This window comes from Cinclus cinclus, chromosome 17 (genome assembly GCF_963662255.1).
Source record: "Cinclus cinclus chromosome 17, bCinCin1.1, whole genome shotgun sequence".
Lineage (NCBI taxonomy): Eukaryota > Metazoa > Chordata > Aves > Passeriformes > Cinclidae > Cinclus > Cinclus cinclus.
The window spans coordinates 4,553,924-4,578,099 of NC_085062.1; the positions used below are offsets into that span (position 1 = coordinate 4,553,924).

General features: G+C 44.4%; 1 protein-coding gene across 1 annotated transcript in view; it reads left to right on the top strand.

Annotated features, from left to right (window-relative positions):
• Positions 1–24,176, top strand: part of GRK3 (G protein-coupled receptor kinase 3) — a 58,054-nt gene that overhangs the window by 8,011 nt on the left and 25,867 nt on the right. Inside the window, exons 2-6 of the mRNA XM_062504254.1 lie at positions 5,446–5,522; positions 19,586–19,659; positions 22,170–22,271; positions 23,056–23,130; positions 24,070–24,131. Of these exons, the coding sequence (XP_062360238.1) occupies positions 5,446–5,522; positions 19,586–19,659; positions 22,170–22,271; positions 23,056–23,130; positions 24,070–24,131 (390 nt within the window). The remainder of the gene's footprint in view (positions 1–5,445; positions 5,523–19,585; positions 19,660–22,169; positions 22,272–23,055; positions 23,131–24,069; positions 24,132–24,176) is intronic.

Below are 24,176 nucleotides of genomic sequence, written 5' to 3' on the forward strand. Positions count from 1 at the left end.
AATATGTTGCTAATCACCCGTGACAGTTCTAAGAGCATTAGTTCAGTGAAATGGCTTGGCAGTGGCTTGGTGTGAACTTCAGGGGTTGTGAAGGTGCAAAATGGGGCAGAAATCGGTGGAGTTGAGCCAGAAAATGGCACGGTCCCATGGAGGTGAGGTGTGCTTGTGGTGTGATGTGTTTATGGAGAGAAATCAGAGTTTGGGGTCGCTCACTGCTTTGTCCACTGATGAGCACGTGCATTAATAACTGACTCACAGAAGGGTTTGCATTAGGAAAGAGCTTCAAGACTGAGTGTGATTCTGTGAGTTTACAAGTAACAGATAAATATATCAGTTTAGTTGGTGTAATGATCTTTTCTGTCTTTCTGTGCTGAGAATTTGCCCCACGAGCTGCTGGAACCCCAGTGACCACATGTGAAGCAGCTTTTACAACATTGAGAGCAGAGTCATTTGGAGAAGTATTGAGTTCTGCTGAACTTTGAGCTGGGTGCAGTCGGGGAGGAAGCAGAATGAAATGGGTTTGGTGGTTTGTGAGTGTTCAGTGTTTATTCCGCCTGACGCAGGAATAAATGAAGGTGGCTGTGATGTGTAGATGGGATGTTGGGGTTGCAAAGGGTGGACAGGCACTGCTGAACCTCAGCAGTCAAAGCACTGGCCATGGAGTTGGTGAATATCTGGCATTTTTCGTGAAATAATTATTAATTTGGACGTACCCGGAGCCATCAGGAACTGTGCTGTGGGATACAGGAGCCACATGTGGCAGAGGGATGGTACCTGCTCTAATGACAAAGAGAAGGGAAAAGTAAGTCCAGCTTTATTTTACATACTGGAGATCTGAGCAGATAAAAGTTTATGACCTACTCTTGACAATACAGGAAATGTTGGTAGAGTTAAATCCTGAACTAAGCTCTTCTCAGTCTCTGTGAAGCTGCTGTTTCATTCTTATTTTGTTTTTTTTCTGTTCTCCTGTTTCTGTTTCTGCCTATTGGAGAATATATTAGTGACTGGAACTGCTAATTTTTAATGCAGGTGTGGTTCTTCAGTGCTGGCCATTGTTTTTCCAAGCTGTGGTGTGCATGTGTGCACCTGTACACTGGATAACACCCCACATATCTGAACTCTTACTGATTTGCAAGAAAAAAATCTTCTGCTCTGATGATAAATAATTCAAAGGTCCTTTAAGATCCAGTAGTAGGAAGGCCAGTAGTGAGGAGCTTTTTGACCTAGTTCCAATAATAGGAGTATTGTGTATATGGATATACCCCACTGCCTCATTCTGTGCCCTTTTCTTTTCTGAGGTGTGAATTGCTTTCAGGAGAGCTTCAGGGACAAAATCTGCGTGAAATGAATAGCAGAACTTTTATAGAATCGTGGAATAGTTTGGGTAGAAAGGACATTAAAGCCCATCCAGTTCCACCTCTTGCCATGGGCAGGGACACCTTCCACTGTCTCAGGTTACTCCAAAGCCTCATCCAGCCTGGCCTTGGACACTTCCAGGGGTCTGGGGGCAGCCGCAGCTTCTCTGGGCAACCTGTGCCAGGGCCTCAGCACTCTCACAGAGAAGAAATATTTCCTTATATCTAATTTAAACCTCCTCTTGGCCAGTTTGAAATCATTCCCCCTTGACCTGTTGCTACATGCTCTTGGAAAAATGTCCCTCTCCATCCTTCTTGGAAGTATCAGAATGAGTGCTGTGTTTTTTCCTCTCCTCTGTAAATCCTGGTTTGGGCGTATTCCCACATCCATTGGGGTTGTGCTCTGGCTGCCCTATGGACAGTTCCTCAGTTCCAGTGGCCATCCTTGGGCACACACACTCAGACACCCAGCAGAAGTTTCATTTCTCCTGCTTGGCATGTTTCTCCTGGGTTGTCCCTGCTCTGTTCCGGGGGAACAGCAGGAGTGGCTGTTGTTGTCCAGTGCTGCAGCCAAGGACAAGTCCTGGCTTTGGCTGAGCTCTTCTCCAAGGCTCCTTCTGGTTTGCTGCTCCTACTGGAACTCATCTGAGAGGGAGGATCATGGATGCTCTTGCCTTACGTGGCCTTTTCTGTGTTAGAGAGGACATAATGTGTTTTCTTCTTAGCTTTTCAGACATGTTTTCAAGTAGGCATTTTCCACCTGTGCCAATCCTGGCACTGTGGCTGCTGCCTGTGCCCCGCCAGGCTGCTCATAGGCAGTGAGAGCTGTTTAATTCCAGAATGGAGTTTAACCTTGAAGGCTGCCTTTCAGCAGGTTTCTTTGATCAAGGCTGGAGTAACTAGAGCTTCGAGATGCAGCTTGAAGCTCCTTTCAACCAACTGTTCAGCTCATGCTTGAAATAAATCCCTTTTCTCAGCAGATGGAGGAGCTGACCAGGTTGGAGCGACCTGTGCTGCTCACAGAATTTGTGGTTTGATGAGGATGCAGATGCCTGCTTGGGGCAGGCAGTGTGCTCCAACCTGCTCTGCAGCCCCGGGGTGTTTGTTCAGCTCCTTCTTTAAGGCAACTTCACCCAGGGGCTCTCAGAAGTGCAAGAGCACCCAGGTTCCCGTGCCCAGGCACTGCTGGGCATCTCCTGGGGCTGGTGGCAAAGGGCTTCCCTGTGCTCCCAGTTCAACCAGCAATTACAGGATCCCAAATCACTGAGGTTGGATAAACCCTTCAGGACCATTGAGTCCAACCTGTGCCTGATCCCCACCTTGTCACCCAGCCCAGAGCACTGGGTGCCACATCCAGGCATTCCTTGGACACTTCCAAGGATGGGAACTCCACCACCTCCCTGGGCAGCCCCTTCTGACCCATTCAGCGAAGATAAAAATGCCCAGAAAGAGGTACTCTAGGTCCAAGCTGCATTGCTCACCAAATTCTAGGCCTGACTTTGACTTCCCCTAATAATACTTCACTTGACTTGTGGTATGTGGATAGTAAATTGAGTATTTCTGAATTTTTTTGTTTTTTGCTGCTTTCTTCCTCTTTGAAGTGAAAGAAGTATATGAACAAAAGGTTTTGCTGCAGTCCAGTTGGATGTACTTTTGTTTCTGAAGTCTCCCTGGATTTTGTTTTTAGCCAACTTTTGTTTCTGCTCCTTGTGAGTGCTGCTATTAAGGTAGATCATGCTGTGAACTGAGATGAACTCGTGCAGAAATGGCCACTTCTTGCATTAGTGCGTGGTTTGTGCTGATGGCATCTCTGGCCAGGGAGAGCTTTTCAGAAATGGCTGCATTTCTGTGAAATGCAGCTTTTAATCCCAGATTGTTTACGTGTAGGGCAACTAATGAGTCAATAGACTAAAGCAGAGAGGGAACCTTTCTTCCTGTTTGTGGAATGTGCTAAGCTCCATTTAAAAATTTTCCATCCTTCTCACGGATACGTGGACTCTGCTTGAATTCTTTGAACTCCGGAGGATTTCTGTCTGTAACTTCCATGTGAGAATTAGGAGGTGATTATGTGGAGTGGATTATGACCATCCAGAATAATTTTTTTCCTATTTATTCACATGGATAAGTAGCAATGATTTTACAGGAGCGCGAGTGTTGAGGAGCTGGAATGTAGCGCGGTCTCCTGTAGCCTGTGATCATTTTACAGATTTGTTCAGTTTCTGTGGCTGCAAAAGACATTTTGTTCCTTTGACGTTATCCATCAGACCAGAAGTACAGGATGTCAGCAGAGGAGGAGGTGCTGGAGAGGTTTGCTCCTTACACAGTCGCCGTTTTCCTGGGCGCTTCAGTCACACATTCAATTTTCATTATCTTCTCCCATTGTCTAGACTGAAGATCTGTTGATGTAATTTCTTGCAGTGCACTCGTTGGAGCAGAGGAAAGCTTTCTTGTTGTCATTATTATTATTATTACTATGAAAAAGGCTTATTTTGTTACTGCTGGTCTGGTGGTCAGTGGGAATGGGACGGTGCCAGGGGGCTCAGGGTGGATGGGGAGCTGTGGGCTCTGGGAACTCGTGTCAGGCATGTTCATCTCCAGTGGGTCCTCTGTAAGCACAGAGAGGAAGGTGTGACTGGCAAAAAATTTGGGTTGGATTTTAGGAAGAACTTGTTCCCTGTGAGGGTGGTGAGACACTGGCATAGAGAAGCTCTGGCTGTCCCATCCCTGGAAGTGCCCAAGGCCAGGTTGGATGGGGCTTGGAGCACCCTGGGCTAGTGGAAGTTGTCCCAGCCCATGGCAGGGGTGGAACAAGTTATTCTTTAAGATCCCTTCCAATCCAAACCATTCTGTGATTCCACAATCTCTTATCTACTGCTCCCTCTTAATTTGAAATCAGTATTTTGTTTAGATTGCTAAAATACACAGAGGGCAGACCCAGTTGTTAAGGAACAAATAAACAGCAAGTTCGTCACTGAATAATTTATAATCTCAAACCTGATTAACAGTGTTCAGCCCTCCCAGTTCTTGTCTGACTTGATGTGGTGGTTGGCCTCCAGAGCTCTTGCTTTGGATCACACTGTTCAGAGATCCGTGTTCCATGTGGGACTTGGAGATACACAGAAAACTATTAATAGGATATTTTCCTACATGGCAGTTTAGGGCCTTTCCTGCAACGTCCTTGGCTTTATTTTTATATATACATAAAATATTATTTATTATATTTTTTGTGGTCAAGCCATTCAGATTTCGTGCCTCAGGTCCTCCTCTGAGTAGGAGTGTGGATACTTTTCTCCCTCCATGGAGATGTTTGTCAGTATTTGGGAGGCTTCTCAGAATTTTAATGGTGGGGTCCCTTTGAGCACACCAGAGGAGGTGTCCCTGAGGTCAGCAAGGCTTAACTGCTCAGTCTTTTTATTGCAGAAATATGAGTGATATTTAATGGCCTTGTTTAGAGCATGAGTACTTTGTTCAAAGTTATTTTTATAGTAATAAATAGTATAATTATAATAATAAGTAGTATAATTATAGTAATAAATAGCATGTATGGAAATTATCGATTTTAAAATTGGAAACGGAGAAAGTCTGGTGGAATTTTGAGTCAATACTGTGACAATAGAGCTGCTTTACCATGGCCCAGCACTGCTGGCCTGAATTGATTTTAAGATTTATATACTTGTATTGTTGCCCATATGAAATTTTTATGGGCATTATATTACAATGAATATTGAGGTTACTTGACAAATAAAGGAAATCTTTGTTAATGTGGTTTAAGTGAGTGATTGTGACATTATAAATTAGGCAAAGTAGATGTTAAGTGCAGTGCAGCCAAGCAGGGCCTGATGGAGCTGCTGTTGGCTCCTTGTGTGGCTGGTCCCAGCTCGGGGTGACTTGTGCAGTTATTTCACTGTGCAAGCTAAAGCTGAGACAGGAATAAAGTAGTGACCAGGGTGTCCCCTGGGAAGTGACCCCAGGGATCAACTCACCAGGTAGGGCTCCACCTGCTTTTTCTTCAAAGGTTTAAAAAAAAGCAATTTTAAGTAACCCCTCTTTTGTTTGTTTTTTTTTTTCTTTTTCCTTTTTTTCCTTTCAGTATCCGCAGTGTTATGCAGAAATACCTCGAGGAAAGGGGTGAATTAACCTTCGACAAGATCTTTCATCAGAAAATTGGTAAGTCATGTCTCAGTAAAATGTTACTCGTGTAGATATTTTCAAGATCTCTTTGGTTTTTACGTTTCTCTGTGGTGCCTGCTGAGAAGTCAGTGCTGCAGATTGTCTGAAGAACACTGGAGGGTGGACAGGACTTAGTGAAACAAAGGTCTTCAAGAAGATGAAATGTTGTGAAAGGGAAGAAGACAAAGCAAGGCAATCTATCAACTTCAGGTTCTGGAAAACTACAGGGAAAATAATTAAATTATTTGGAAACATCGAGGAGAAAATGATATTACTTGGTATGAGCTTGTCAACAATATAATGTGTCACATCAGTTAAACTTTTTTTTTCTTTGCAGAGGTAATGAGCCTCTTGATAAGGGAGCAGGAGAAAAGATCCCAGATGTGTTGTCTTGACCCTCTGACGTGGTGTTTTTGCTCACAGCATGGGGGGACTGGGTGAAACTGCTGTGTGCAGGGGGTGAAACTGCTGGGAAAATGGACTTGTGGAAGCAGTATTCCATGGAAAGGTGGATCCAGGCAACGGGAGCATCAGAGATCAGCGTTTAGTTAACCAAGTGCTGCAGCAAAGAGCCTCTGTGTTCTGCTGTGACACACCGAGGGCAAGGACAAAAACCCCATAAACCAGGGGAGAGGGGAAATGCAGTGCTCCCAGGGAAATCCAGCAGTGTCCTTCCCCTCCACCTGTGCCAGAGCAATCACACAGGCACAGCCTGGGGACCCTCAGGGCAGGGACTTGGCTGTGACAACCAGCCCTGGGCTGCCTTGGCTCAGCTGGATCACACGACTAAATATAAAATCAGTGTTGTAGCCAGTGAGGCATGTGAAATAATCCTCTTCTGGCAGAATGTTGTGTCCATCCTGGCAGTGGATTAAAAAAAATATACGTGGACCTGCTGGGAAGAGTCCAGGAAAGAGCAGTGGGAATGAGCACAGACCTTGCTGAGCAGTCTGTTAAATTTGACCTACAGGGAAGTATTGAAATAGGGTGTGATGTGGGCAGTGGAAGGGAGAAGTGAGGTTGAACATGATTCAAAACCAGAAAAGCTGTTGCAGAAATTATGAGGTTAGTCCATTTTCCAGAGTTTTAATGTGCCAATGAAAAAAAAACCAAAACAATCTGGATATGAAAAAACTTTAAAATTTTAGTGGTAGTGTGGGTAATAAAGCAGGGAGTGGATTTCATGAGGGGCTCTTGGGATCTTTGTCAGCAGATTTGAGGAGTGAATTGTCTGGGATAGCACAGCTGCTCCTGTCTTGGAAAATGGGGAATGGTCTGGGAGGTCTTGAGGAGGTCAGTGATTTTATTCCTGTGTGAAATTAGACTCTGTAGTGAACAAAGTGTCTGGTTTTCCAGGAAAACTGGTGCAACGGGGGCATCTTTGGGCTGGTTGAGTTTTCACTGGCCTCCCTTCTGGCTGGAGCCAAAATACCCCAAAACCTTCCTGTGTGCCTGGCAGTGTGCAGCTCACTGGAGTGGGAGTTTTAGGTATTGGCAGATTGAAATAATCACTGTTCCTGTGTCTCACAGTGTCATTAATGAGTCTCAGAGCCATTGGAAGTCTTGGGGAGCTTTTCAGTGTGTTTCAACAATTGGAGTGTGGTCTGTACTTCTGCTTCAAACTATGACTTTTTGTTGTGGTCAAAACTTCTGCCGTGCAAATACATAGATACCTTTGTATTTGTACTGACACCTCAGTGTGTGCTTCAGCTCCAATGCCTATGCTGAATCATTAATATTTTGTTGTAGCCTGGCAGTTGCAAAATAAGCAGAATTTTAAGCAACCAAACACAGCCTGAGTTCAACTGAGTCTCTTTGGGGGCAGTAAAATGAAGAAGTCCTTTTTTTTTTTTTTTTTGCTCTATAAAAAGAGAAGTCAAGCAGGCCATCTTCTATGTAATGGATATTCCTATTTATGTAATTGAATACTTTTCATTACCTGTTACAGTGAGGACTGTTGCAGTTATTTTGATAAGTTACAGCAATTACAGTTAGGTAACTGGAACCTTGGAAGGATTAGATCTTTATCTTTTTTTCCCATGTTGGTAGTAGCCATTAAACCTGGAATTTTAGAGCCAGTTTCATTAAGATTTTAGTTTCTGTGCACAGAGAAGAGGTTTCCTCCTCCTCTCCCCGGGTACAGTCAGAGCAGGACTTGCCCTGGATTACCTGGAAATGAGGAGCAGTTCTTTGACTGCTGCGCAGGAGTTTCAGTTAATTCTGAAACTGAAATAGGATTTAGAATGGAATTTTAAAAAAATAAAAAAAAAATTAAAGCTAAACACGACTGTTTTTAGCAGCAGATTTTGCATCACACTGGAAAATACGGTATTTCCTTACTGTGGTTGTTCATTTAAATTTGATTGCATTTTCTAGCCTGTTCTTTGCCACTCAATTAGCTCTGTTTCCAGACATTAGCATAATTGCTTGTGGTAAAGTACCTGCAGTTTAGGCAAGCGTTCTGCAAAGGGCTGTGAGAAGAACTACGGGGAGGTAATTAAAACTCTAATCACCTTTTTGTTCTGCTGGTTGTCTGTTTGTCTGGGGAGGATATGGTGAGACCACAGGAGGGGCAGGTCCTGTGTGTGCCTCTCTGGGGGGACCAGGGGAGGCTCCTCCTGCTCCAGGAGTCTCCATGAGCCTGGATCCCCAGAAATTCTGCTGGATCATCCCTGTTTGTTCTTCAGCTGAGGAGCCATCCAGAAATCCCTGCTTTATCCTTACACACCGACTATAAAACTGCACTGAGCTCCCCAGTTTTTCCTTGGCAACTGCTCTAGATGAGAACTGTGTGGTTTTTTTTTTTTTTTTTTTTTTTTTCTCCAGACCTAAATTCTTCCTCACAGCTCCAGGTCACTGGTTTTTTTTTTTTGTTTTTTTTTTTTTTCTTTTTTTTTCTGTTTTTCAGTATCCTTTCAAATGTAGACCCAGGCTTTGATCAGCTGTCTGATACAGGGGCTCTGATGTCAGTGTGGATGTTTCCCTCTGAATGTGTCTAATTATGGTGCTTTTCTCATCATCTGCAAGTGTTTATTCTTAGTGAACCCTAAAATCATTTTAGGGTCAGTGCTTTCCTGGTCCCGCTGCCAAAGGTTGGCCCAAATTCCTTTCCTGCCAGGTGTGCAACTGCAGGGAGTCACAGGGCCAGCTCTGGCTTGGAAACCAAAACCTTTATGATCAGGATAAGAGCAGGAAGCTCATCAGGGATGAAAATGGCCCAGAGCCTCCACCAGATTTGCATAAACAAGTCTGTCCCCTATTTGCATCGCTTCCCTCAGGAAGGCAAATAAGCTGCTCTCATCCCTTAATGCTGGCACTGCTGTTTGCCCCCTGTGTGATGCTCCAAAATGATCTCCAGCTCTCTAAGAACGTCCTGGTGAGTCAGAGGACATGGAGCTCACAGAAGCACCCAGAAGAGTGCTCTGGCAGCCCAGCCCAGCCGGCTGTTCCTTCATGAGCTGCTTCCTCCACAGCAGAAGCCTCCTGGGGAAGTACAGCCTGTCTCGAAACCGTTAGCTGGTTTTCTTTTACCACATCCTGTTTGCTACAACACCAGATTATGAGTTTCTTTAGAAAAAGAGAGGTTTTGAGAGGTTTTTGGAAGTGTTCAAGACCAGGTTGGGCAGGGCTAGGAGGAGTCTGGGTTGGTGGAAGGTGTCCCTGCCCATGGTAGGGGGTGGAGTGAGATGGTCCATAAGGTCCTTTCAAACCAAACCATTCTATGACTCTGGTATTCCAATATCTGTAATTTACACTACATAATCCACTCTACTTCACAACTGCAGTAAAATTGCACGCAGAGTCTTTGCCATGTTCCCTTGCCCTTTGGGGTGGGCACACTTGGAGAGACCCTGCCCTCAGAGGGCAGGTGGGAAGTGAGCAGATCAGGGGCTGCTGCAGCCAAGGGAATCTGTGAAATCATAGTATTGCTTTAGAGCAGGATTATCCTGGTTATTAAATGCTTTGGAGCACACTTGCTGCCAGTTAGAGTTCGGTGAGTCTCGTGTCTGACCCTGGGCTTTCAGACAAGCTGCGCTGCGAGGCAGGGAATGAAGCTGTGTTAGAAATCCTGGGATGTGATGTTAAAGCATCCTACAGCTCCATGCCTGGATTAGGTTCAGCCTCGGGTTCTCTGGTGACTGCTGGAGAGCTTTCTGAAGGCAAACAGGCTGCTCTCATCTCCTGAAGCTGGTGGGACGTGGCAGTTCCTGCACACCCATCTCAGTTTCTCATCTCTTGCAGAGCCATTGGGTCTGGGGCTGGGGGAAGGATGAGAACAGGACGTATTTGAGCTGGTTCAGCAGCTGGTCTTGCTGCAGTGTAAACTTTTCACCTTGCCTCGGAAGTAACTTGCATTTTTTTCCCCTTGAAGGTGGCTCAGTTTTATTTTCATGAAATAGAACTAATTAAAACAACTTGTAGTTGACGTAAGAAGTTACAAACCTCCTTTTTTCCTTATTTACCATCCACTGTCACAGAGTTAGGGATGATCTTTCTGAGGTGATTCATTCCACTGTCTTCCATATCCTCCTCAACCAGCTCCAAGCTGGAGGTTTTCCCAGTGGGGGAGAAGCATTTTTTGCCATCTGCACTGGGGCTGGTTCCAACCCAAGGGGGCTTGTGGGGGCTCTCAGCCCCTTCTTCCCTGCTCCCGTTGTCCTGATCCAGCTCAGCATGGATCGTGTTCATTCTGTAGCTCCTCAGCTGAGCTTCCAGAGCATTTGGTCTCTTTTGTAGCTGCTTCTGCACAGGGATTTTAGTGCCTGCCCCTCCTCAGTCGGAGGGAAATCTGCTCAAACTGACCCTGCTGGCTGCTGTTTCCTCCAGCATGGTCAGGGACAACTTTCTATAAAAAAAACCAAAAAAACAAACCAGCCAAAACTAGGGTGAGAGCAGCTGCACTGGGTTTTGTGGGTTTTTTTTGAGGGGGTTGTATTTTGATGCCAGCAACAGAATTGTCTTTTCTGATGCTTCTTTCTCTAGTTATGGACTCATATTTAATTATTTCAGAGCTTTGGTGATAATCATTAGATAGGAGTTAAAATCTGTTGAGAAAAACATTCTTGCTCTTCCTCTTTCTGCTGGCACTGCACTCCCTGAGCTGCCTAAAAATAACAGGCTGGGAAAAGTGACTCCCTAGAGCATTATTTAAGCTATTGTTTAATTTAAGCAGAAGATCTATGTGCTGTTGGCATTCTGGACTAATTAAATAGTCCTCTGAGGAAATAACAGTGAAGGCTATAAAACTTGGTCGGGAGTAAAGAAAAGCACCTGAGTTTTTGGCTGTGAAGTGAGCAGGGATGACTTTTCTGAGCTCTGTCATGGGCACTATGGTGATTTTACTCTGTTCTGGTACCTGGATGTTAAATAACGTTCAGCCAAGTAGCAGGGACATCATTACTGGGTAAATTTTTTGTAAAAGCAATGCGCAGGTTATTTCTTCAAAGTGTTTCTTTTTTTTTCTGAGGTTCTGGTTCTGACCTGGCAGCCACCACACAGAAGTAGTTGCCACCAGTATTAGGAAGCTGCCTTCTGAAAAAAAAAAAAAAAAAATTAAAATTCTGTTTGAGGAATGATCTTCTTCTTTCTCGTGGTATTTCTAGTTTTCAGTACAAGATCAGCCTGGCTGTGGACAGGCTGCAGGAGGTTCTCAGAGGGTGTGGAAGCCCTTCTGTCCTTTCACAGTTCTGTGATCAGTTAAAAACAACACAGAACCCAAACCACAAGGAGACACTGGAAACTGTTTGGTTGTAAACTGAAACAGAAACCGTTAATGTGAGATATTTCACAGGGGATCTGCTCCTCACATGATTCTCTGCTTGTACCAAACAAGGGGTGGGAGGGACAGTGAAAGAGAAAATCCCTACTCTGAGCCTTCTAAAAATTGGTCTGTTTTTCTGTTTGCAGTGTTTTTCACCAAATGAGTGCAAGATTTAAGATCTCTTTATTATGTCATAATTTCACTGTTACTGGAAGCTACATTTCTTTCAACACCCTCTTATTTTGTGGTAAAATAAAGTGATACTTGGTATGAATTACATTCAAGATCGTGTCGAGGGGTGTTGCTGAAGCTCCTGCTGTAGATTTTATGTGCATTGGAGTTGTCTGTCTTGGTGTCAGGGATAAAGAGTATCCAAAGGCACTATCAGAAGGCATGCATTAGTTTTTGGATTTTCTTTTGATGATAAATAATTGAGCATTTCTTTGTTGGGCTGCAGCCTGATCCCCCTGCCTGCCTGCCTGCCTTTGTGGGGGGGTTGAAGATGCTGAGTTGTGTGATTTCCCAGGGGAGCTGCAGATTAAATCTGAGCTTTAAAATAGAAGAAATACCTACCCTATCATCTGGAACGTCCCATGATGGATAATGTACACATCCTGATAGATTAGCATTTATATGCAGTGCAGTTCTTGGAAGATACAAGGCATGGGGAGAAGGTCTTTATCTCAGCAAAGCAGTGCAATTATACGGTTTCTGGGTTAAATTATCAAGAATTCCAGGCAAACTGGCAATTTTGAACTGAAGTAGTATCATAGGAGAGAAGAAGAGAGTGTTAAGGAATATCACTCTGTAATAGAGAGAGCAAATGAGAAATTATTTGCATGACATTTGCCTTGGATGTTTCCAGGGAAGCTTCCAGAGAGTACACACAAACACCTGCCCTGCTGCGCACCTGCCAGAGGTGTGTTTGGTTTGCCCCTGGAAATCTGTAGGCAAATTAATTCCTTTTGGATCAGAGGGGCCCTGGGTAGTTGGTTCTGCCCTCTCCAGCCTCTTCTTGAACTCTCTTTGCCGTGGCTTAAAACTGTATGAGGGAGGTTTAGGTTGGATATGAGGAAAAGGTTCTTCCCCCAGGGAATGGTCCTGTCCCCAAGGCTGCCAGAGCTCCAGCAGCATTTGGACAGTGCTCTCAGGGATGCTCTGGGTGGGATAGTTGTGGTGTCTTGCCGGGCCAGGAGTTGGATGATGATCCTCTGAGTCCCTGCCAGCTCTGGATATTCTGTGATTAATGCTGTGCTTGTCCTCACTTGGGCTTTCTTTGTCTGTTCCTGGTGGAATCTTCTGCTTGTGTACCACCACTGTCCAGGAGAGATCCTGATTTCCACTTCTTCCCACCCAGCAATTCCTCAGTCAATCTGAAACAGTTGCACTCCCATGGAGTTTGTATCAATGTGTCTTGAAACAGTTCCCAGCTAATTAAGCCTCTGAACACCACTGTGAAATAGGGAAATGTTAGTTTGCCATGTCTGTAAGGTGGCATAGTAACAGCTTTAATGAGTTTTACCTGCATGGCTGGGTGTTACTAATAAAGCAGATTCTCTGGGCCTGCCAGTGCTGCTCATTCCCATCAGTGGGATCATTCAGCAGTAACAGGAAAACACTCAGAACCAGCACCAGTCAGCAGAATCTAAATTACAGGAGCTATTAAGTGTTCTCACTTTCAGCAGTGCATTTAAGGGATAGAGTGGTCGGAATTGCAGAGCAGAGGAGCTGCAGAGCTCTGGCTGTCAATTATCCCATTTCCAGATGCTTTTATTGGTCCATACCAACATCTGTCCTATAAAAGAACGTGAGCAATACACCTGGCAAAGCCCTTCCCTGACAGTGTCCTGTCCAGCCAGGGCCTGTGTGACATCCTGCTGTCACCTGTGTCCAGAGAGGTTGGATAGGTGGGGTCAAAAACATGCAAACCAGTTTCTTAATATTTCTAGATGCTTCTGCCCATGATTTCTGTGATTAAAAGAGGAAGAGCAGAACCATCTGTTTCTGAGCCTCCAGCAGCTTTCTCAGAGTGCCAGAATGAACCAGAGGAAGACTCAGAAATTCCTGTAGAAGAATCAGCTGGGCTCTGTCACTGTTGTTTTAGTGGTTTTGCTGCTCTTTACCTAAGTGCTGTGTCTATTTACTAACTGAATACTGCTGGCTTTGTGTTTTGATTTTTGACCACAGCACAACAGTTCCTCGATGCTCTGGCTGAACAGTTTGGTTCCTCACAGTGGTTCAGATACTGAGCAGAGCTTGCTGAGGCAAATACTGGCACCAGGGGCTTGAGAACACTCTTCTGTTGTGGAATCACTCCATATCTTCATCACATGATCCTGTCACCTTGCTCCCACTAAAATCCACACCTGGATCTATGCCCTTTCTGAGGAGCAGAGCTGCAGCTCCCAGTGGAGTTTGTGTGTTCAGTAATTGGTAACAGTGAAGTTCATAGCTTGGAGCAGGGCAGAAGGAAAAGTGTGTTTCTCAATAATAAAGGGATATTGGCTTGTATTACGTAATTAATTTTAAAATGTTGTGGAATGGAAAAATACTGGTCAGGAAAATAACAATTTTCATATCCTTGGTAGGGCCTGAACTGTGATGTGGGAAGAGAACAGAGACAACAAAACCCAATCCACCACCATGAGGTTTTTAAGCTGCTCCTGGTTGTTAACTTGCTCTTAGCTTGCTGGTATCTTCTATTACCACTTGCAAAGGCGTGGGAGTTTCTTCTATTTACAAGTGAAGGAAAAAGAAAACCTCAAGTGCTGTGTATTCCTTGATGGGATTTAGTGAAGGAATTTAATCACATTCTTTGTAAAAACTGATTGAAATGAAATGCTTGGATTCTGTGTTTAATGGTCCTTTTAAAAATTAGAATCTTCTTGTGTATTTCTGTTTAGTGTTTTTACTCCTCCATCTTTTAGAGGAGCTTTTTCTTGTGTACAACTCTCTGTTTTCTTTCACCTTTGATATGTTGAATGCCTTTGATGTTCGACTTCAGTCAGCTGGAATTTGCATGTTAAGGGATACCAGAATATGAAAGATACTTGGTAAATATGGTTCAGAGATAAGTTTTTCCCATTCTTTTCTCTCCATGCCTTCAAAAAAAAAAGATTTATCACACGTTTAGTATTCAGAGCTACTGTTTCATGAGGCTATTCAGAGAATCCCTGGGTACTTTTGGTTGGAAGGGACCTTAAAGCTCATCCAGTTCCACCTTCCACTATCCCAGCTTGTTCCAAGCCCTGTCCAGCCTGCCTGGCCTTGGACACTTCCAGGGATAGGGCAGCCACAGCTTCTTTGGGCAACCTAAATAAGGATAATTGAGTGCTTTCAGTAATTCTGTATATTCACTGCTTGAGAAGCTCTGTCTGTGTCAGGCTCAAGCTTTTGAGGTTTGACACAGAATTTGTGAATACCCCTCCATTGTGTGCCCAGTGCTCAGCTCTCCTGCTCCTCTCCCTGCAGGAATTCCAGGCATGCACAAGTCTGGTGTTTAGAAAGAGGGATGACCAGGCTTGAACAATGATTTCCCTGGGTGAAAAGCTATTGGAAAATACGCCTGGAAATAAGAAATTTTTCTTTGACAACACTTAAAACCTTTTAGCCAAAGCTTATTTTCATATCATGATTTCTAGATGTTGTTAATCAAGCTACCTGGCAACTTGCAGCCTGATTTTGAGCTCAGTTTGGTTCTGTTCTAGGGAAATTGTTCTGTGCTTCTCACCATTGGATGCACATCCTCGTGAAATACAGTTTGTTCTTTTCCCCTGCTTTCTATGCACAGGAATATGTTTCAGTCTGTTATAATGTATTATTTTTAATGCAGAGTGAATGAACATTAGGCTCAATTAGGAAAGAATAGATTAGGGAAAGAAGAGTAGTGGAATGTGTGGTGTTTTCTGGGCTGGGAGGATTTTTGTGGCTTTGGACCTTGCCAGAGCACAATTCCTACACAGTTTTTCCTGGTAATCTTTGTTCCTGGAGAGGGAAGTCGGTGGGTTTTTTTCAGTTTTGGAGCTCTTAGGTGGCCTGAATTTCTCAGTGCTGTGGGCACTGCACAGATCAGGAGTCTGAGCCTGGTCTGGTGTTCTGTGACAATTGCAGGCTGGCAGGAATCCATTTTATTTGGTTTTGGTTTCATAGTAGACTTTGTCCCAGTGTTTGTGTCCTGGATCTGTTCCTGGTCCTGATGGATCTGAAGGTCACTGAGGGCTGTTTCAGGAGGTTGAACACACCCACAGCTGGATTTAAAGCACAGCTGTGCTGTAGTGTCACTGTGCTGTGGTGGCTGAGCTCTGCTGGCCTGTGGCAGTTCCACATGAGAGACATTTCTGGGGAGAAGACACCCCAGAATCTCCAAATCATTTGGGTCAGAAAATCCCTCCAAGACCATCGAGTCCAGCCTGTGCCCAGAGCACTGAGTGCCACATCCAGGCATTCCTTGGACACCTCCAGGGATGGGGACTCCAAACCTCCCCAGGCAGCCCCTTCCAAAACCTGACCACCCTTTCTTGGAAGAAATTCCTCCTGATGTCCAATCTGTCCCTTCCCTGGCACATCCTGGGGCTGTTTCCTCTCATCCTGTCCCTGTTCCCTGGCAGCAGAGCCTGACCCCTACCTTGGTGCAGTGTCCTGCCAGGGAGGTGCAGGGAGCGGGACCTGAGCTGTCCCTCTGGCCATGGCTTCTCGCTCTTCTCCAAGCAAGAAAGACCAAGAGAGACATCTTGGAGTGACTGAGATTGGAGACCTTTAAGTGCCCTAAGCAGGGACAGACCCTGTGTTGCAGACTTTGCAGAACACCACCCCACATTCCCAAAGCTTTTCCTGCCCAGGAAAGGAGCCTGTGTCTGGTGCAGATGTCACTGCTGCTTTGTTTGTCAGGATTCTGTATTTATACACAGCACGTTTCAGGAGGATTTGGAAACAGCTTGATATTTTTGTTCTCTAATTTGCTATTTTGCCTACTAGAAAGAGGCTACATCAGCGTTTTGGACCTCATTCAGGCCTGCTGTAAATAGTTGCAGCTTCCTTTCAATCAGTGACATTGTGAACACATGTATTGGGGGTAAACATGGCTATTTTTAGCTCTGCTCTCTCACCTAGTCACTCCTGTTTGCTTTAATAAGATTTTTATTTACTCCTGTTAAAAGGTTACTTGAATTGGATGCTCATAAAATTCCAGTTAGAATTAGATAAGTAGTTTCCTGCGAGTGTTTTATGATGGACTTCCTCGTTGTTGTTCTATTTTATTTTATTTATTATTCCGTGCTCTCAGCTAATTGACAGGGATGAAGAGGTGGTGGTGTGGCTGCAGGTGACCTTTAGACTGCTGGGGGAGGCAGAGGCCAGTGCTGGCCCCTGTGGCTGCTGTCCTGGGGGGATGTTGGCAGAGCCACAGACTGGGAGGAAAATGCCACGGAAGTGGCAAATGAGAAGGTGGCTTTAATTCTGATGAGTGGCCCTAGTGAGGCCACATCTGTGCTGTGGTGTTCAGTTCTGGTCTCCACTGTTCAAGGAGCTCCTGGAGAGGGTCCAGGGGAAGCCACAAACGTGACGAGGGGTCTGGAGTGTGTGGCTGGTCACCAGCAGCATTTGTGTTCTTCGATTGTGGGAAGGGCTGAATTCTGGAGGCAAAAGAACAGGAGCAGAGGGATGCCGTTGATTAGAGTCAGGATTTCGTGCAAAATTGCTGTGGTCATGCTAGAAAAACATAATTATCTGAAATAAATATTGAAATAAACATTCATGTTCTGTTTTTAAGAGATGGGTTAACTTACTTCCCCTCCTTGCGTCCTCCAAGCTTGTGACAGGGACCTTGTCCAGCTGGGAATGTGCTCTGGGAATAAATACCTGGGGTTATGGGTGAGCTGCCTGACCTGAATCTGCTCTCCCCACCAGCCCATCCCTGCCTGCTTATGAGCCTCTGATGAATACTACAAATCTCAAAGGTGGCCTTCATCCCTCCTTTAAAGACATTTTGCCTTGGTAATTAGAGTCAGTGCAATTAATGGAAACTTTGTCTTAGGATTGTCCATACAAAGCTAAAGGGGAGAATGATTGTCTGGAGAGTGGGAAGGAGGAGGAGGAGGAGGCTGGGAGCCCAGAGGAGCTGGGTGCTGCCTTGCATTCTGTGTGTGTATTATTGATATGTTCCATCACTTTGGTGTTACCAGAAGAAGCTCTTAAAAATATTTTTCCTTTCTGTTAACAACCAGTGATCTGGTTGTTGCAGAAATTATATAGTTATAGCAGAAGGAATCTTTAAAGCCAAAGCTGTCAGCATCTTTATTTCATAAATAATTGCTGGTTCTTTCTAGCTGTTACTTAACTCTATCATTTTATTAATTCCTGCTTTCTGTTCCTGGGCTTATTTTTCTGTGTGCTGTTAACTGTGCTTATTGTGCTCCTCGTCAGCTCTCCCTGAACTTCTTAAAACTCCTGTCACTTACTGAGTGCTGCATCTGTCACTTCGTTGTGCCATTATGTGAGAGCTGCAGTTTCTGGCTGATCATTTTTCACTCAATCCAAGAGCAGCAGTAAAGGAGGAGATTTCCTTTGTGCTGCAGGGGAAGTGCAGGGTCTGATGGTAGAATGGGAGGTCGAAACAGAAACAATTCCATTCTGGAGAACATTAAGCTCTAATTGGATTTGTCTGAATTACAGAATCACAGAATGGTTTGGGTTGGAGGGGACCTTAAATATCATCCAGTCCCATGGGTGGGAGCACCTTCTACTGTCCCAGGCTGCTCCAAGCCCTGTCCAACCTGGCCTTGGACACTTCCAGAGGTGGGACAGCCCCAGCTTCTCTGGACAACCTGTGCCAGGGCCTCAGCAGCCTCACAGGGAATGATTTCTTCCATACATCTCACCTCAATTTCCCTTTCAGTCTGAAGCCATTCCCCCTTGTCCTGTCACTCGAGTTCCTGATGCAAAATCCTTCTTTGGGTTCCTTGTAGCCCCTTCAGGTCCTGGAAGGTGCTGTGAGATCTCCATACAGCCTTCTCTCCCCTAGGCTGAACAGCCCCAGTTCTCAGTCTGTATATTTTGGGTATATCTGGGTTTTTGCAGTGCAGTGCCAAGGGACCTCGGGGAGGAGCAGCCCGTGTCCTGTGGCTGCATAAGCCTCTGATTGTTCCCTGTGCCATGGGCCTGGGAACCTCTTCTTTCTCTGCCATAATTAAATTTAAAAAGTTTGGAAAATACTAAGCAGGGCTGGAATGTTTGGCGTGGCCTTGCTGGAAATGTGTGTTGGTATATTTTCACACTCCTCCCACAGTTGTCTTTGTGGTTTATTGTTGTGTTTTTTTGTTGTTTGTGGGTTTTTTTGGGCCCCAGCCAGGAGCTGGGACCAGGCCAGGGATTTTTCTTTCACTGCATTCAGTGCTGTTTGTGCCACTCTTCAGTCTCTTAATTACCCAATCTTTGGTTCATTGTCCTAGAAAAGTTGAGTCCATTCAGCAGGATTCTGCTCCGTGCTGCTGCTGGTTCTGTCATGTGGCAAATAAGGAATTTGAGTCAGCTCCCGAAATTTCACTTTTTGTCCTCAAAAAGCCAGGCTGGCAAGGAGAGGAGGAGGTACACAGTCTGGCTGAGGAGATGGGGGACTTTGGGTGGATTTGACAGTGATGGGGACATTTGTGACACAAATTCCTGTGTCAGGAATTCAGGCTAGCAGGTGCCAGCTCAGAGGCAGGGAAAGACAATGCTTCCATGGGATGAGGCTTGTGACAGTGCATTAAAATGCTCCTAATGGAAGATTCTCATCTGCAGCCTGCTAGGGTCATGCTCTAAATTACTTGCAAAGGAACTGTAAAGACCCTGATGTAATTTATTGAGCAATAAAACCCATTAGAGGTAACATGAACCGGTAATTCTGAAATGGGAGTGCAGAAGAGGTTGTGCTTCATCAGTGAAATGTAGGTGAATCTCTTACAAAAAAAACCAACCCAAAACGTGAATTGTGTCTAGTTTTTACTGGGAAAGAAAAAAAAGGAAGAAAATGTGTTCTGAAGAGGAACAGGATATTTTGGTGCATTATGGAAACGCCTCATAAAATCCTCAGCAGGTGGAAACAGAAATGGGCTTAAAACACCTATGGGAGGTGAGGCAGGCTTGGGATCCTTTTGTGCTGGAAATGAAGAGCTGGATGGGAATCAGAATCCTAAACCTTGGCACTTGGGGATGCTCACACAGGTTTATACAGCCCGTGGTGGAACTCGGGTGGTTTCATGAGCCTTTTTACAAGTCGCCGGCAGGATGAGATTTTTTCTGATTTTTCTGGTTTTCTTTCCAGGATTTTTGCTCTTCAAAGACTATTGCATGAATGAGATTGATGAAGCTGTACCTCAGCTGAAGTTCTATGAAGAGGTAAGTGCTGGTGGTGGAGGTTTGGGGCTGTGCAGGGGGTGAGGCTGAGGGATGTTCTCCTGCTCTGTCAGGGAATGCTGAGAGGGAAGGACAGGGTCCATGATGTGAAGCAGTGTGGACTGGTAGAAAAGGATCTAGGACAGAATTCCTGGTGTTGGGGTGACACTGAAAGCCTTCAGATCTTTCCCCAGCAGCCTTTCACGTGTAGAAAAGGTAGAGCTGGAGGGGCTTGTGGAAGGATGTGGGGTGGGAGCTGCTGTGGCAGGGCCACAGAGGGGACACGAGAGCTGGCTTCAGATGGATGTGTTGTGTCCCTTGTCAGGAGATACCCAGTGAAGAGCTGACAGGCACTGTGCAGGGCACCTCCCAAAGGATCAATAATTCCCAGGGATGCCCTGGCCCTCTCCAGCTTCTGCTGCTGCAGGGTCTGAGCTCCTTGGCTCCATTCATTTGTTCCCTGTTACATTTGTGATGCTGAATGAGACCAAACCTCCAGTGAATCCTCTCCCAGGTGCTGATTTCAGGGCAGACAGGCCCATGCCTGATGCTCAGGGTTCATTAGAGCTGGGATAGCCCTGACTGCCTCACTATGGAGCTGACAACTTAACTTTTTTCTTGCTATCAGCACGAACAGCTGGTATCAATTTGGAGATCAGTCCTCAGCAAGACTCCATTCCCCCCCTCAGATCAGATACCTGCTGTCAATAAAGAATCTTTTTCTATCATTTCCATCTCTTTATACACTGAAGATATCACTGTCATAAGTAATCCGAAAAGGCCTGTTGTACCAGATTATTTAGCAAGATATTTTTGGCTGCCTCTTTATCTCTGAAACAATTCAAAATTGTATTTTTAGGTTATTAGCAAAGTGTTGCCTCAAAGAATTTCAGTGCTTTGTCATGTACTTCTGGAAAAATCCCATTAAAGATATTTAAAGAGAGATTCATTGTGTTTTCCTCTGTGACATACCGGATCCAGGAGCTTTTCCCTTTTTTTATATATTTGATTTACTTGCTGCATTTATTACACATAGAATAATCTGAGTACATTGCTACATTAAAAATTGCTGGATGTAGAAGTGCTCTGTACTCCAGGGATTTCATATCACTGCAGCTGGAGTCACGATCAGGCATTTAACAGGATGAGTGATTCATCCCGATCGGTTTCAGAAGGAAAAGAAAAGAAATTAAAAAGAAAAAGGGGAAAAAAGGGGAAAAAAGGGGAAAAAAAAAGCTTCTAAATACTTGAAAACAAATGCATTCTGATTCCAGTTTTTGAGGAGATCTTTTTGATCTGTGGGAGCTCTGCTGGGACCCTTCAACACTGGCTGGGGAGTTTGGTCCTTCAACAACCAAACACTGAGGGATAGGAGGTTGTGCTCAAATAAAACAATCAGATATCCATCAGGCTTCCTCCTGTACTGCTAATTATTTTGTGTCATTGCATTAATTAAAAGTATTTCTTGGGCAAAGACATTTTGAGTCATTTTAATTATAAATTGGTATCAAGGGGGAAGCAGCACAGATGGCAGATTGGGGTGGGACTGGTGCCTTTATCATGTCAGCAAACAAGAGCAGTACAGCTAGAAAGATACTGAGTTTAATTAATGTTCCACCTCCAGAGGTAGGTTGGTTCCAGTTTGTCTCTTGATAACTGAACTCAGTGATCTTGGAGGTTTTTTCCCAACCTAAGCAATCCTGGGATTCTGTGGCACAGAGCAGATCTGCTCACTGCCTGGGATCTGGATCCCAGGACTTCACAGGCTGATGCTGGGAAGGTCCAGGAAGTCATAGCTGAGTGTTTCCCCTAAAGAGCTTGGATTTTATTTATTTATTTATTTATTTATTTATTTATTTCACAATTTGTCACTTCTGGAAGAACTCTTTCCCTAGATATGCTCCAGAGGACCCTTGGACGTGGTGAACTTTTTGTTCTGGTTGTTGGGTTTTATTCTGTAAATGAACTGTCTGGGATTGCTGTTGTTTCACCTGGAACGTGCTGATCTCCTACAGCACACCTGAGGAAACTTGATGTATTTTGTAAAACTGTATTTCAGCCACTTTTAGGGTTCAAATCCACAGTGTAGCTGAACTGTGTAGTTCAGAACATTTTGAAATGTGCTTTCACACATTTCACACATCACAAAATTCTTTCTTGGACATCTGTACCTGACGTGCTGTGGTCAGGGAATCAGGGAATTTTTGGATTGGAAGAGCCCTCTCAGCCCATCAAGTCCCACTGTTCACTCAGCATTGCCAAGGCCACCACTGAACATGTCCCCAAGTGCCACAACCTGTAAAATCCCTGCAGAAATGAGGACTCCACCAGTGCCCTGGGAGCTGTAAAATTCCAATATTAAAGGGAAATCCCAGCCGTAACTGTGCTGATGCAGGTGATATTTCATCAGCAAAGAAAACAATAAAATAAAACATCAGCCAGAGCCCCGTTTTGACCCAATGAGTGAGAAATCACAAGAAAATGTGTGGTGTGTGCTTGTCCTTGTGCTGCAGATCAAGGAGTATGAGAAGCTGGACTCGGAGGAGGAGCGGCTGTCGAGGAGCCGGCAGATCTACGACACCTACATCATGAAGGAGCTGCTCTCCTGTTCCCACGTGGGTATCCTGCCCTTTTCCCCCTGCCTGGCAGCAAGAGCATCTGCTGTTCCATCCACTGGATTTCCCTTTGAAATCTAAGATCTGGGGGTTTTTTTGGTTTTGGTTTGTTTGTTTTTGTTTTTTTTTTTTTTAAGGTGTAAAGCTCGGTGGCATGATGCAATTAAAGTTAGCGGCACTCAGAGGAAGTATCGTATTTATCTGGTGTATGTTTCTTTAGACTAAATGTCTGTTTTTAAAAGGATGAAATAAATGCAGGGTGTGTGTCTAGAGATGTGCCTAAATTCACTGAAAAGACAAATTTCCTCCAGCTGAAGTTTGGCCCCGTTGATCTGTTCTTAACAGTTTAGCATATTCTCATTTGAAAGAGGGATTTGCAGGGTGTTGTACCCTGGTTGGAGGGTTTAAACTTTTTTTTTTATATATTATTTTTCCCTCCAAAATGCATTATTTTATTAGTAGAAAGTCCATGTCTGCTTCTGGAGCTGTGCCTGTAAATGGGATTTTTCATGGATTTGTTAAAGGAGGATCATCACCCCCTTTGATTTTTTACCTTCCTCCTCCTCATCTACCCTCTCCTGCCTTTCTGCTTTAGAATAATCCTATTACTGGATCATTCTGCACGTTTCACACAATATTCACTCTAATATACCTGTGGGAGGCCCTATTGATTCCTCTTGGGGTTGGTGTTTCCACGTGGGGAAAAGAACAACAGTGCTGTGACCTGAAATGAAACTGCTGACAGTTCCAACTGTTTAAAATCTTCCTTTTTCTTTTCCAAAAGCCTTTCTCAAAACAAGCTGTAGATCATGTACAAACACATTTAGCCAAGAAACAAGTGCCAGCCAGCCTTTTCCAGGTGAGCTTTCACAGTCTGAACATTCAGCTTCTCTTGACAGAAAGTGACTTTTTAGAATTTTTTTAAAGAGACAGAATAAATGGGACTGGTACATATTCTATGCTGTAAGTGGGATAGAAATGCTTTTCCAAGTCAAAATTACAATTTACTCTTCTTCTCTATAATATTTTCAAGCACATTTAGAAAAGCAAACTTTACTTTGGTGTGTGAACAGAAGAATTTTTATGGTTGTGTAATTTTAAGCCATTAAATGATTTAGAGTAAATCACTTTCCATCAGGAAGATGCTCATCCTGTCAGGGTGAACTGAGCTGCAACAGTGGAGAAATTGTCTTATCCATCGTGGGGGTGTTTGTAAGCTTAAGTGTCTTTTATCAAAATCTGATGTATTTTTATATGCTGAAAAAATGTGGAGGTTGCCCTTGCCTGGTGTCTCTTGTGCTCCTTAGCTGTTCTGGCTGTTGCCATGAGCTGGAAAAGTGATTGCAGTGCTGGGTGATTTCTCAGCACTAACTGGGGTGAGGTTTGGCCATCCCACACCTAGGGGAGGGATTTCCCTGGAAAAAGTCACCTGTGATTTCAAGGTGCTGATCTCTGAGCAAGGATAGAGAGGAGAGAAGCACCACAAAGATGAAGGAGCAGCTCTGGGAACTTTGGATTCCACAGGGGTGACAATTTATTGTTTAAATACATTAGAAAGTAGAACTTTTTGGCCCCGCAGCTCTTAAGTTTTTTTAGCTCATGAAAATATTTTGTGTTTGACTTCAGGGCACCTGCTCAGGTTCCAAAAGCCAAATAAAGCTAAAATGCTTTGTTGAGGCTTCTTAAGGATAACCCTGGAGCTGTGTGGGGCCAGTGAGAGTTCTGTGTAATGGATGGGATTGAAAAAAGCCATTTATTGTCTGCTTAAATACTAATTGTGTTTCTTCACCCTTTTTAGCCATATATAGAAGAAATTTGTGATAGTCTCCGAGGAAAAATATTTCAAAAATTTATGGAAAGGTATGGACATGGAATATTACCTGAATTACCTGCCTAATGTAGTAG